Source organism: Myotis nattereri (assembly GCF_964212035.1).
Source record: "Myotis nattereri genome assembly, chromosome: 13".
Taxonomy (NCBI): domain Eukaryota; kingdom Metazoa; phylum Chordata; class Mammalia; order Chiroptera; family Vespertilionidae; genus Myotis; species Myotis nattereri.
The window spans coordinates 45955123-45970147 of record NC_138088.1 but is presented as its reverse complement, the minus strand read 5'-3'; the positions used below and the strand labels follow the sequence as shown (position 1 = coordinate 45970147).

Below are 15025 nucleotides of genomic sequence, written 5' to 3'. Positions count from 1 at the left end.
CCAGCCCAAATCCCTCCTTTTACAGTCTTGAAAATGAACTAAATCCTTACGTTAAACATTTCTCATAGAACCTCTAAACCTTACTTACTTTGCCAAAGATCAAAATCTCTACAAATATTCCTTTTTTATTTTTTTATGAATATTTATTATGTCTCTTTGTGATAGATTTTCATACCCCAGGCCTAAGAAGGAATTCCACATAGAAATCATTCTGAAAATGATTAACATTATTTAATCGTAAGTATGAATAATTAAAATAGATTCTTACTAATAAGAATGCACTGCATTTCAAAAATGTTTTTTAAAATATAAAAACGTCTTCAAATGCACCCATGTCTCATAACAGAGAAATAAAGGCCCACAACTTCGTGCATACGGAGTGGCTAGATGTGATGCATTTCAAATCAACCAACGAACGTGGTCGTAACGGATGACCTGCTTCATGCCATGGGTCAGCCTAACTGAATAGATATAATTCCAAGCTGTTCCTATCCATGTGGACCGAGTAGAATGTCGTCACTCTTATTTGTACGTGACTACGACAGTTCTGCATGTTCTTTCCATCCTGTAATCTAAGCACTGATTTCTGTAAATTCCTAGGGAGTTTGAAAGAGACTTCTCCAAAAGGTTCCAAAGCAAATGTCATGAGCTGTTCAACTGGAGCCGGCCAGCAGCTTCGAGTTAGGACTGCACTTGGGGTGACTTGCTGAGGGGAAATCCACCCCCAGTAAAACGAGGGCCAGTTGGTTTGCCCAGTGGGATGGCGACATCCATGGATGTTTTGTCCTTGTGTCTGTAAGAGAGGAGGTGAGAGTTAACCTCCTGAACATGGTTTTCCTCTTTTAAGTCTGGCGTTCTCTAAGTTCACAGGGTGAAAACTGCTTTATTAAAGCTCCAGTTTTAGACAAGGTAGTTGTTTAAGATCTAATTAGGTGTTTGCTGGTAACACATAGACTTAGGGAAAGACACAATTAAATCTTCCATCCTAATGGGTAGATGACCTCATTATAACTCAAGCACTATGAACTTAAGGCTCCTCTCATTTGTAATCACCTTTCTGTTTTATAAAACACGGGTTTAGTTCCACAGATCAGAAGAATCTTTCTCTTGGCTCAATGATAATGATTAATTCATCATTTATCAACTTTTATATTCAAAGTACCAGTACAAACATAAATATTTACCACACAAAGGTATCTTCATCAAACTTGGACATTTATAAAAGCAAGTTATCCTGTAACTTTACACAAGCAGCAATTATTATGAAAGAGTTTAAGATGTAAGAAAAGCCGGGAAAGATAAATAAGATAGTACATAAAGGGAGTTCTACCACAAAGTCTACAATGTATCTTCTATATAAAGCTCCTTTAAATACACACACCCATAGCACACATACACATACCACACATACACGCACACATATTCAGGTTTCCTACAGAGGTACCTTAAATTTACACAAATTACCTATTGTGTAATTAGGGGTCTTATGAAAATTAACTCCGGAATCTCTTTTTAAAATAAAAATTAAGCAAACTACTAAGGCCAAAACCAATTAGATTTGACAACGAGGAATGACTCACCTAAGGGGAATAAACCCACATTTTGCAAAAAAAAGATCTGACTAGTACTTCAGACTTTAGACCAGCCTGAGGGGTCCAGAGTAGGAGAGTCGGGGACAGATGGGTAGGAGTATAGGTTGGGACCGAAGCATGATAAAGAGGGTGTTTGGAGGGAAAAAATAAAAGAAGGTAAAAATGATATGAGTTATTTTACAAAGTACAGGTGTGGGGAGAACATCTACAGAAATTATTCTAAATTATTCCATTTGGAAAGAACCTGTAGAGGATTGGTTCATTAATCCAGCCATCTCTTAGAGTTGATTTCATTATTATAAAAAAAAATTTCTCCCTAAATAGAACAAAATGGAGTGGACCCAGCAAAGAGGATTCCTTCCAGCACTCTGGCAAGTGCCTTCCTCCTGACAGTAGCTACATGCAAGCAGCTCTCCTCTCTCCCTCTCCCCTCCCCCGCCCACTCTGGCCTTAAATAACCCCATTTTTCCTCTTTGAAGGAACTTATGCTTAAGGCTTCTGACTTGGCCTAAGCTGACTAATGGGAATAATGTCTTTTTTATATTCCCCTTTTCACGTATTTATAATTCTCTCCAGCCGTTCTCCTTCCGATCTAAACCACATCAGCACTTTTGTTTTTGCCTTGGCTTATTTTCCTTCAGTCCCTTTCATAGTTTTTTGCAGTTCTCCTCGGAACTCATCTCTCTGTCTACCTCCAGTCTACGGGTCCCCAGCTCTATGGAACCACCAGTGACACTCCAACCAGGTGAGAGTGGCTGCCAGTAACGAGCATGTAAGGGGAAGAGGAGGACAGGTAAAGGCAAAGATTCTGCTAGAGCAGCGCTGATAAGACTTTCATGCTGACGGAGAACCTCTGTACCTAGGCAGTGCCCACTAGACCCATGTGGCGACTGAGCAGTGGAAATATAACTAATGCAACTGAGGAACTAAATGTTTAATTTTATTTCATTGTCATTCGTTTCCATTTAAATAGCTACAGGTGGCATATGGCTGGAGCCCTGAAGTTCTGGCAGATGGGCAGTTGGGAAGGGCTGAGTTCACAGAGGGATGCCCTCTATGGACTCAGCATGCTCTTTGTGTCCAAAATACTCTGGAAGCGGGGGATCAATAAGGTCAAGGGAGACTAGGCCAAACCCAGGGCCAACACAGAGGAGGTGATCAGCTCTAGAAAGATAATCAACAGTTTAGCCAAGCTAGCAGTTTGTTGGTGGGTAATTCATACCACTGGCCTCCAAAATGAAATCCAGAAGGTGAGTGACATGACCCACTGGGGACTGAAAAGAAGATAATGGAATATATATATATTCCTTAAAAATTAAAAACCTCGCTTTGCTAATAATTACTCACAGTGTGACAATACTATTTGTATGTAATTTGTAAATTAAAATACATTGGAGGTAAAAAAAAATATTCTAAAATAAAAAATATTTATTCTAAAAACTACATACATATATATTGGGAAGCTGCAAGTTCAAAAATGTTTTACTGAAAAGGCTGCGCAATACAAAAGTTTGAAGGTCACTGATTTAGCCACCTGCCTCCTGTAGAAACTAGCCACATGGACAGTTTATAAGCATGCCTTTTAGTTTCCTAAAAGAAAACTGCAGTGTTTCCACTCCACTCATCTAATTCATATCAGTAATGTCCGTGGTTCTCAAACTTCAGTATGCACGGAAACTGCCTGTGGAGTGATCAAACTGCAGATTTCTGAGGCACGTCCAGAGCCTGCTGAATCCTAATATCTGGAAATGGAGACTGGGGGCTGCTATTTAATATGTCTCGCCAGTGATTCTGAATCAGAGAGTTGCTAGACCCACACATTAAGGCAGACTCGCCTAAATTAGCTATAATTCTTCGCATATTTTATTCTAACAAGGAACTGACACTGAAATGTAGAATAGGAACCATTCTCATTTATAAGGGTAGAATTTTTACTAGCAAGTGAATTTGCATCCAGTTTCTTTAAATAGCTGTTTGCCACTAATGAATCCTAGGCAGATGCATTCAAACCCTCTTTCACCATGTCCCTGAAATGCCTGCGTGGAAGAAATCGCAAACTTGACTTTCAACCCACCATGTGAGCCACAGTGCAGTGAACTAGAGGAGTTGGGTAATGCCACACAGCCAAGCCAAGGTTCAAACCTACTGCTGTGGGCTCACTCTCTCACCTCAGACCAGGCAAATAAGGATAACTAAGGAAAGAAGACTTGCTCCTTGACATGCAGGCATCCTGAAATGCAAAATGCTAACCTGGCACCTGCATTCTAGTCTCCCAGAGGAATGAGAGCTCACATCGATACCCCAGTGCAGGTACTGAAGTCAGTCTCTAGACACAGAGATAGTTTATCTAAATCATAGGTGAAAATTATTCACAAACTGCTCGTAAGTACAGTGGTACAGCTGTACTATAGAAAGAACAGCTTTACCAAGCCCAGACGCCGGACCCACTGGCAAAATTAGCTGTGGTTTTCAATGTGAATAAGCTGTACACGGCTGACTGTGAACATCATTTGCAAATGTAGTTATGTCATGATCATTTCCAAATTGTGAAAACCGTGTGAAGGAGGAAAAAAAATCACACTTTCCCATGGTCCACATTAGATCTACCAGTGAGCAGAAATTAATGGCTCCCTGTTAGGGTCCAATGGAGAGGCCTTAGTATCAGCCGAAATACTGATCTTGCTCTGATACATACCCAGTGAGTGACCTGTACAATGTCAATTGTTCACCCTGTGACTTAGTTTACCCCATGAAATATGCAACTCTGTGACTGTACACCAAATATCTTCCCATCCGCCGGTAATAGGCACACCAAAATTAGAACACTAGTCTGATTCTTACTTCTGAAGGTGCTCTTTACGTTTCTGAGCGAGGTATTTCTTCTTTAAATTCATTAGTTCATTGCTAAGTTTTCCCAGCTCATACTTATACTCTTCGCTCTGTGATTCATACATATTCAATTCTGAAGACAAAACCTAGCATGGCAAGTAAAACAGCATGAACAGAAGACATGCAGTTAGACATACGTTTTTTCTAAAAAATCATTTTAACCTGCTGCCATTTCCCTCAGTGGGGCTAGAGGCAAAAAAACAGTTTAACAGTTAGCCTGCACACTTCTACCAGGGCAAGGCCTGTGTCTGGGCAAAAATCTGGCTGAGGGCTGAAGACTCATAATCCAGGCACAAATCTAAATGAAACCTCCTTCGCCTACTTAACAAGGAGAACTATCAGGCAACATCCAACAGGCTCACACATGAATGATGTGATGTGTTTCGAGGAATACTGTGAGGACAGACAGAAAAACTCCCAGACACACAGTATCAAATTGCCTTTAAAAACCTTTTTTAGAAAACATTCAAGAAAGATATCACTAGGGAGTGTGACTCATCTGAGGATTATGGTAAAAAAATAAAAATAAAAATAAAATAAAATAAAAGATCTGAAGTCACCCTGCCACCACCCCCACTAAGCAGGAATTCAATTTATGTGGTTTCTGCTAAACGCCCATCACCTCTTTATTGTATTCTTTGGGACTAGTCACAGGTTCTTGCTTTATCCCAGCACTGGGACGCTTTCCTCTACGAACCGGGGAGCTATGACATGTGCGTGGGGGAGTCTAATGCACGTGAGGGCTGTAATAGGAAGTCCCACTGCCCGCCTCTCCCATTGTGTGTTCAATAGATGCTACTGATGTCGGGCTGGGCAAGAAGAGTGGAAATTTACTCACCGGAACAGCATGTGGAAAGCATGCCAAAGCTAGGGGTGCTCCCCGCAAAAACCAAGGGGGGGAAAGAAAGACTGTTGTTCTAAGGGACATGCACTCGACTCAGATTTATTTTTCTTCTCACTCAATTTTAAAATTTTGTCTTTTGAGTGTGCATCTGCTTCTGAACCCTCTCCTCTTAATTGCTGGGGAAATGATTCTGACTCTGTTATCATGAGCTAAAGGATATGATTTTCATGTTGGAATGAAACCTGTCTTAACAGTTAAAGTCTTAGAAACCAAGACCTTGTGAATGTGGAATTTCCTAAATAAATAAAAAAAGAGTCCAGATCATGAGGACAAACTTGCCAAGAGACTCAGTGCATCTGCCTCTGAGCTGCTTCCACCATTGGTCATATTTCATTCAATGGAAAAAACCCAGATTTTCTTAAATAAAGGGTTAAAGTGACAAAAGGCTCCTATGAGCCATCAAGTGCAATCCGGTGCTTGGTGTGGCTTTCTGACAGTAGTGCAAAGACAGACATGTGCTTTTCTATTCTATACTCATCCCTGGAAAACAAGCTTCTATTTTGTTTGAAATATTCAACTATTTAAAGGGATGAAAACAATCAAAAGATTATGCCTCATGCAAAACTCAAATTATGTCTCAGGATGATCATGTGAAATGAATACTTAGAGTGATAAGTTGAAAATTAATGTTCTAATTAGACTTCTGTTTCATCTGCCTTTTTTAACTAAAAGAATGCAATTTTGTCCTATTTGTGAAAGGATCAGTACTATATTAGTAGCATGACATCTATTTTACCTAGGCAGGAAGGCAATAATTATCACCCTCAGTGCCCAGGTAAGTGCCAGAATCCAGCTGGCGTGTGCTACCCTCTGTGCATGTGTATGTATCAGACTCCCCTGACATGCCCAGAATATCAAAGTACTCACTTAGAAGAAAAAGCTCAAAATATAATGGGAAAGCATCATTTTCTAGAAAACTTTAAAAAAGGCATGTGGAATAGTAAAACATTATTATCTCTTCAATTGAGTTCTTATGTCATTTAGAAAGGAATTTATACTAAGAGGATTCCTCAGGGTTTTATTTCCCGTTCATGGCAATTTGTTTGATAGAAGGTCATGAAGCAAGGCCGCAAGGGCTGGGGAGGAACTGGTACTTCGTGTGTGTTTATTTCAGGTGGAATGGAAGAGCAAAAATGTGCATTGTCACAGCAATGTCCTTCAATGGGCAATGGTGTTAATGTTTCCTTTATTCTTCCCCACCATCCAAATCCCCTAAACCATCTTGAGATCATCCATACAAACCCTAACCCCCAATTTCCATCCCATTGCCATCATCTTCTCCCTGACTCTCTCCCCACTTGCTCACTCCCCTCTTTTGGGAGATGGAGAATTGTGGGGTCTATCAGTCTAAGAGCAGAGGGGTAGCTCTGAGGCTTGCCCTGCTCCTCCTGGAAGTAAGGTGCTAAAAGGGCTGACCTCGGTGGAGTAGGGCATTTGGGAGACCAGCTCCTGGAGCTGAGGCAGCAGACTTGCTCAGGTGTGTTCCCCAGAGTTCGGCCAGGAACGAGCAGAGGCTACTCACTTTAAGCTGCTTGGTCTTCTGTTGCAGCGTCTGGCGGTAGATCTGCAGCTGCTCTGCAGCCTCGGGCCCGGGCTGCCGGGCCAGGATGTGCTTTAGTTCCACATACAGTTTCTCCTTTTCCTGATGGAAAGCATAACCACAGTGGAGATTAACAGCCCCAGCAAGACAAAGAAAGTGCCTCTGCAGCACGGTCAGGATGGTTCGGGACCATCCTAAGCTACGTCACAGCTCCATGCTGATTACATGCACCCACAGATTCATTCAATCATGCACTGAGCCAACCCTGATCAAAGGGCTAGAATGTGCCCAGCATTTGGCTACAAATAATACGGCAGCTAAGGAAAAGAGAGTCCCTTTCTACCTACACTTATGATCACAGGACTGAGACAAGGGCAGTGATGGAAGAGCTGGACAAAGTGTTATGTAAAGGCCGGGAGTGTCTACTTCCGGTTGCAAGAGCTGGGGGAGATTTCACATAAATGGCACTTAAATTGTCCCTTGAAGAATGAATAGGAGTGTCCCCCAAGCAGAGAGAAAGAAAAGAAAAGCTCTGAAGGCCAAGGTTTAATAAGAGGACAGAGGAGTGGTAAATCCAGACGAGCAGGTGCACAGGGCAGGAGGAGGGAGAAGCAGAGAGAACAGGCTGGGCTCACTGGCTGGGACTGGACTCTGTGTGTCACACAGGATGTAGTTTGGGACCACATCCTTTACACAAGTGGAAGCCAAGGATGGGCCATACCTGGGTTTGTCTTCAGGGGAATAACTCCAGCAGCAAAGCAGAGAACAAAATGAGGAGACTGCTCAGGGCACCAGTACAAGCTGGATAAAGAAAAGCTGGACCCAAGGCAACCAGTTAGGATGGAAGGTAGGTAGATGTGACGACATTTCTGAGGTAGAATCAATGGGGTTTGTTATAGACAAGTGAGGAAGGAAAGAGCCAGACGGCACCAAAGTCTCTAACAGGGACATGTGGGGACTGGAGAGTGATGGTACTGGAGACAGAGAGGCTAGAGAGGAGACAGTATTGGGGGAAGGATAAGGGAACTGTTACTCTATCCTCTCCTGATAATCAGTGGGGTTTGGGATATGTTGAGCTTGGGGCTCTATAAGATATTTAGAAGAGGAGTTGAAAATGTGGTTCCAGAGTTGAGAACTGAGGAGCAAGCTGGAGCTAGAGGTAGGTCCAGGCCAGAGCCACGAGAGTGGATTCCTCAGCCAGGATGGCTCACAGGATGAGCCAGGACAACCAGATTTGGGGGAGAGCCAGCATATATGCAGTAGGAAAGTAAGACAGATGCAGAGCAAGAAAATAAAGGAGAGTAATTGTCCCCAGAGGTTTAAAAAGGGAGGCATGATGAGTGGTCAGTGACATCAAATGGGGTAAAGAGAAGAAACAGGAAGAGGGACTGAAATGGCCTTGGGGTGAGCTATTAGGACAGCACCACTGACCTTATTCAGCATTTTTGGTGCAAAAGTCACAGAGGTTGAAGAACAAATCAAAAATAGAAAGTAAAGAAAATGAGTCTTTTAAGAAATATGACATGGGTAGAAAAAGATCTGGAAATGGTTTGAGAAAATAAGATTTAAAAAAAATTCCAGGAAAACTAGGATATGCACATTTGTAGACTTAAAAGAAAGGACTTCCTAGGAACCCAACACAAATCCCAATTTGGTATCTTAATTTAAGCAATAAACAATATAGAAATCCCATTTGTATCCTAAAGTTTAATTGCTTATAATATGTTTTCAGATCCTTGAACTAAAGATATTACATACAAGCAAAGATTTAATTCTAAGGCATTTTGATTCTTGATTTCCTTTCTCTACACTGCACTAACTTGAACAAACATTTATAAAGACTAGTGTCTAATCTCTACTCATTTGTCTCTGTACATATTATTTTCTTAAGATAATTATGTTAAAAGAACAAAATATAAATAAAAGCCCTCTCATTAAATGAAATATGCAGTCAAATGGAAACGATTTTTTACCTAGAGTTAAGCATTCTTAGCATTGTCATCAAATAATCTGTTTTTGCCGAAGAACATAAAAGTCTTTTTAAAAAACAGGCAAAAGAAAATTCATTAACTAGTCACAGTAACCATTTGTCTTCATTTTTTTCTTTTCCCTGACTAAATTATAGAAACTTTATCATAAATAATGTGGCTCTATTTTCAAAAGAATGTATGCAACCAAAAAAATTAGCTGGATGGAATAAGCTTCTGGAGAAACACACTTGGCAACACAATACCCACCATTTAAGAAATAATTCCAGCCCTGGCCAGTGTGACTCAGTTGGTTAGAACATCATTCTGTGCACCGATTCCCAGTCAGGGCACATACCCAGGTTGTGGGTTTGATCCCTAGTGGGGACGTGTATGGGAAGCAACAGATCGATGTTTCTCTATCGCCCTCTCCCTCACTCTCTCGAATCAATGAGAAGCATATCGTCGGGTGAGGATTTTAAAAAGAAGGAAAGAATTCCAGAAATGGCAAGGAAGTCCAAAACCCACACAGAAGAAGAAAACATCAACAGATTGAATTACAAAGTGGTGACTTCCCTTTGCTGTACAGCACCCGGTCACACCTTTCAGTATAATCTTAGCCACTTCATGCCTGCTCTGTCAGGAAAATAACACTTTTGCCACAGCTTCAAGGTTCCATCTGGAAAGGGTAATAGATATGTGGAGAAGCCCAGGAGACTGTTTTGTCCATTTCTTTCAGCTCACCTTTCTCTAGACCAGAATACAGGTGGATTTGAAAAGTAAAGAACCCCACAATGAGGAGGAGGAGGAAGCAATCTGGTTTGGGATAGAATAATATCGTAAAAAGACCCTCTTACTCAAGAATCTTCAAATGTTTCACAAGAGCAATTCTTTTCTATTGTTCTTGGAGGGAGGGAGGAAAGAAATACAAGAAGAAAAGCTGGAAGGAGCAAATACTGTAACCTCACCTCACAGGTGAAAATCCCAATTCCTTAACAGGAATGAATGGTGTGTTCAAAGTCCCTTGACAAGTCAAAACCTCATCATGAGATACTCGAGGGTCCCTTTTCCCAAGTAACACCACCCCTGGGGCTTGAAAACATGTTCTAATCCTAAAGCAATCTAGATCAATCTACATCATTATTATGAGCTACAAAATTCCTAAACGCTACATGATAATATCCTAGAAGGAGAGAGCCAGCTTCAAAGCCAGGTCAGAGGGCGTTAGCAGGAAGAGCATGACTCAGCTCCCACCTCCCCTGACCTACACCATCCGAATGAGTCTTGCCCGTGTCCTGTCCTAGGACGTGCAATCTTCATAGATGGAGTGAACAATGGTACCACTTATCCTGTCGTCTTCTATTACTTCCTGGGGTTTTTTAGAGGCTGTAAGGGAATGAAACAGATTTATTCTAAAGGCTAACTAAGAGACTGAACAGTAAGGACCCACAAGTGTGCAGAAAAGCAAAGAGACCAAGTAAAATTAGCATTAAGCCTGCCTGAGTGTTCAAGTCAAAAAAGTTCTGAGAGTTAAATAACCCAGGACAAGTGATGCCTGTGCGTTCACAGTGGGTGGAAAGAATACCGAGTGAAACTTCCGGGACTAAGACAGTGGATGTATGAAGAGCGGAGGGAAAGGGAAGGGGAGGGTAGTGGTTGAGATACACTGCCAGGCTCCAACGTGCATCGTTTTAGTCTGTGCTTACGATGGAAAACCTGATAAAACAGACGTGGAGGCTGGTCAGCATTAACATTCTAGCTGTGTGTATCATCCAGATTTGTATTTTGGAAGAATGTGCTAGTAATTTAGATAAATGTGGAGTGTTTGATGGATTGAAGGTCTTAAGTACGATTGTTTTCCAATTTATTTCTCTCCTAACCCTCTATAAGGGCCAACGAAGCTCTTCAAACATTGTGCAATGGTGTGTATAATAACCCCATTTAGAGACAAAGCATGCAATTCTATTATAAGGAGAATTTATCTTATGCAACAGAGACTCATTTGCTGTCCGATGTATATTGTCTCCATAAGCCGGCAGTGGCAGAACCAGCTGCCTCCTAATACATACCCTGTCCTTCTTCATTAAGCCACCTCCGTTTCTTTTTAAACCAAGTCAATTAATTTGTCACTGGTTTAGAAGCACCATATGTCAATGAAGCATCATAAGGAAAATCATAAATAGTTTATTATTTCCCCACCAACAAAAGATTGTAGCTCCAGCTCGGCATTTATTTATTCAGAGTTTATTCCTAACACACATCAATATTATTTTGTAGCATGCCTCATCTTTAAATTACTTTGTGAACAGCTATACTAGAAAAAAAGCTAGACTATTAACACCAAGAGACTGGCTTCTCTTTGGCTGGGTATGTCTTGTGCACATTAACTGTACCGTGTCCGTCCTTAAAATGATGTTCTCTCCCAGCCTCTTGTTTGGACAGACTGCCACACGTGGTTATGGATTCTTTTGTTACAAGGGTCTCGACCAAGTTATGCTAGATAACAGTATGGTTCATTGTCAATATTAGCTAGTAGAGTGGTAAGAAAGTAATTATAGTATTAGCTTTGAAACTATGGTGATAGTCTCAAACCCCATCCTGGAAACTCACAGAATACCTCAGACTGCAGGTATTTGTATTTTATCTGACAATAAAAGTCTACATTCTGAACAATCTACACAAATAAGAGTCAGTGCTATTCTGGGTACGATTCAGAGGAAGAAGCTGAATTGCTCACAGAACTCCTTTCCCCACCAAACTACAATTTTATATTCACTGTCTGTTTATATCCCCTGCTCTTTGCTTTGCACCTTCAGCTGAAAACAGAAGGTAGTTCACATTCAGTGTGCACCTAACATTTCTTCCTCAGCTCGCCTACTCGAGGCAGTAACTGACTCAGAGGAACTAATTAATCCTGCTTTAATCTGAATCTGTGTTTGGCAAATGCCAGTGCATTGGTTCTGCTCACCTTGGACTCATCAATTTGCTTGGGTGAGCTCTGGGAATAATCACCATGCCCTAGCTAACCCATGTGAAACAGGCAGCTTTCCTCCGGAGTCCGACACAAGCTTATCTACACCCACCAGGGTGAATGCCACCCACTCAGATGCTTGGATACCATGTACTCCAAGGAAAGGGACTCTGTCTTGTCTTCACTCTAGCTCACCCAAGGGGTTCAAGATGAAGTTACTATTTTTTTTTTAAATCCCAGAACCAATGCTTCTGAAAAAAAGGCTACTTCACAGAATGCACAGAAAAATCTCTTTTCCAGAATGTCAACAGATGCCTTTTATGATCTTGATGAATCCACTCCTTCTCTCCAATTGCATTATGAGCCTTTAAGTTCAGAACCGCAGTGGATATTTCTATATATCTCTCGTACCTACTATTATGCTCTGCTCATTCTAGGAGCTCGGTTATTCTGTTGCTTGCAATTATATTGTCAGCAAACTATGCCCATTCATTGTATTTCAGTAGTACACATAAACAGGGATAAGATATATTTATGTTGAAAAATAATTGCACACATAATTCTTTGCCACACCTAAAAAAATACAAAACATTTTTGCTTCTTTGCTTGGTTTTAGTCCTTTTTTCATTGCCCCAATCCTATCCATACTTCTTTGCAAAAGACTAAAGCCAGATTTCAAATCTTAAGCAAAATTGCTTTCCTCTCTATATAAAGGCAACTCCAGGACACTGCCTAATTTATCTAGAAATGCCTGTTTTCATTAGTAGGGAAATAAATTAGAAACTCTGTAAACATATTACATGTCTATCTAACTTAAGAAAAGGAAAAAATAATGGCTGATACTTTGGGACTTTATTGTTTATTAGCTTTATAACAAAAATGTCAGCTAAACTGAACTCTGGACCTATTTTGTTTATGGTGTCATGAAGTGGTAGAGCCCCCTGGAGAGGAGAAGAGATGCTGAATTTGGGGATGAAACAGAATTACACAGCTGAGTTCCTTATGAGCAGGGAACTACTTGGTTACACAGCGGTTCTTGGCTTCGGATGTAGATGATTAAGTATTTTATGAGGCATATGAGAAATTTGCATGCACTAACCTTCACCATTTTTGCAACAATAGGAAAAATGCTTCTGGTATATTCTGATAGAAGCAACACAACTTTCCTGAGAGATCATTTTTCAAGGGATTTTATTTTCAAATGCAAATATATGTTTGTAAAGTCCTATAGAAAGTATCTAATCATCTAGATTAGCCAGAACTTCATTACCAAAATAGTTGACTTATTTCATTTTTGCATCTTACCTGACAATTTAATATATGTGAAGAATTTACACATATTAAATAGTGATAGTGTAGATTCCTTTAAAGCCTATAATAAAACAGGTCTAGAAAATTCAAGTCAACTAAGTTTCTATTTAGTACCAGTACTATGCATATTATGGTGCTATTTCACAGAAAAATAAGTAAGGCCTAAGAGTTCAAGGAGCTTACTATTCACTTGAGGAAAAATAAGTAAGTCATAAAAGAAGACAAGAGTAATGGCAGGTCCCCAAAGAGGTGCCAAAAATAGTGTGTGGTATATGGGTAGATTCAAAGGTAGAGATGATATCCATTTGGTGGACCATAGGAAGGGAAATAGTTTAGATGGATTTTGGTGAGAATAATAGAAACAATAACATTTGTATTAATAAATTAGAGAAGAACCTCATGGTCAAAAGGCAAATTTAATAGTTAAAGTCAATACACTTAACATGTGACCAATTTCCATAAGATGTGATAAAGAAAAAGTTTGAGTAAGATTTTTTTTCCTTGGAAAACTGGTCTAATACTTATAAAAAGAAGTTTATTTATCTTGTAATTTAAAATTTTACATTTTAACTTTAATAATGTACTACTTAGTGGAAAAAACTAATTAGTAAAATGATTGGGGTTTTTGACATAACAGCATTATATAGTACAATTTGACTTCTTTCACATATGACTTCTACAGTACAACTTTTTTTATTATGCAAAAACCACACAAAAGAATATATAGCTTATATAACAATAAAGCATGATAATAAAATGAAATAGGACATTATCAGATACCTGGAATCTTTGTACTTCCTTCTCCATCCCATCCCTGTACATACACATCAGCCAAGGTAAGCGCCATTCTGAATCCCATTACCATTGCCCAGATTTTTTCGTATAGTTTTAGCATATTTCTATTATTTAACTTTGCTTTACTTTGAGCTTTACAAAATGTATCCAAATGTACCTAGTTTTATTTGACTTTTCTCTCTCTCCCTCTATCTCTCTCTCTCTCTCTCTCTCTCTCTCTCTCTCTCTCTCTCACACACACACACACACACACACACACACACTTGCTTTTTTTGGTGATTTTCTTCAGGTATGGGTGAACTAGACCGCATGAATGTTGGAATTCGAGAGAGAGATAGCCTAAGGACATGCTTCAATCAAGTACATTACATATTCCTTGGTCCTAAAGGGGGCTCCTTCCTCAGGCCCTAATTTATCGAACTTAGGCCTCCTATACTTTTCTCCTTAAAGGCTAGGGTCAAGCCAGACAGTGAACTCCCAGTTTCCTCTCACCAAAAGGGCCACTGAGGCAGAAAACATAAGGGAAATTCTAGAACCATAAATAATTAATTGGGCCTATAATATGAATGATCTCTTGGGGCCTAAGAGGAAAAGGCATAATGATTCCAATTATTCATAAAATAATAATAATAGCTAACATTTATTGAGCACATACCACAAGCTCTGAACACCACTTTTAGACATTATCCATGTAACCCTCATATATCAGCTCCATTTCACAGATGAGGAAACTGAGGCTCAGCAAGGCTAAGTAATTTGCCCAAGATCATACACCTATAAATTACACTCAGAATTCTAACCCAGGTCAGTGTAACTCCAAGCCAGGACCAGCACACCCTTGGCTCCTTTCAGTCCATTGCCCAACAACTTCTCTCTTCCACTCCACCAGCCAAACCAGAGGGAGTGAGGGGTAAGGAGAGAACAGAGCAGCTCTGTAACTATATATTGACAATGATAGCTGCATAAAGAAAGGACCTTACACAACCAAGTTATGAAAACATGCAATGGGGCCAATGAAAGGCAGCCCAAGGGAAATCTTGCTAACTTGGAAAATTT

The 15025-nt window shown here is 40.2% G+C and overlaps 1 protein-coding gene across 1 annotated transcript in view; it reads right to left on the bottom strand.

The window, feature by feature from the left end:
* Positions 1 to 213: 213 nt before the first annotated feature.
* Positions 214 to 15025, bottom strand: part of CFAP58 (cilia and flagella associated protein 58) — an 83485-nt gene continuing 68673 nt past the window's right edge. The window contains exons 16-18 of the mRNA XM_081105284.1: positions 6908 to 7027; positions 4434 to 4567; positions 214 to 793 (exon numbers count right to left, since the gene is read on the bottom strand). Coding sequence (XP_080961410.1) covers positions 682 to 793; positions 4434 to 4567; positions 6908 to 7027 — 366 coding nt within the window. The 3' untranslated portion in view covers positions 214 to 681. The remainder of the gene's footprint in view (positions 794 to 4433; positions 4568 to 6907; positions 7028 to 15025) is intronic.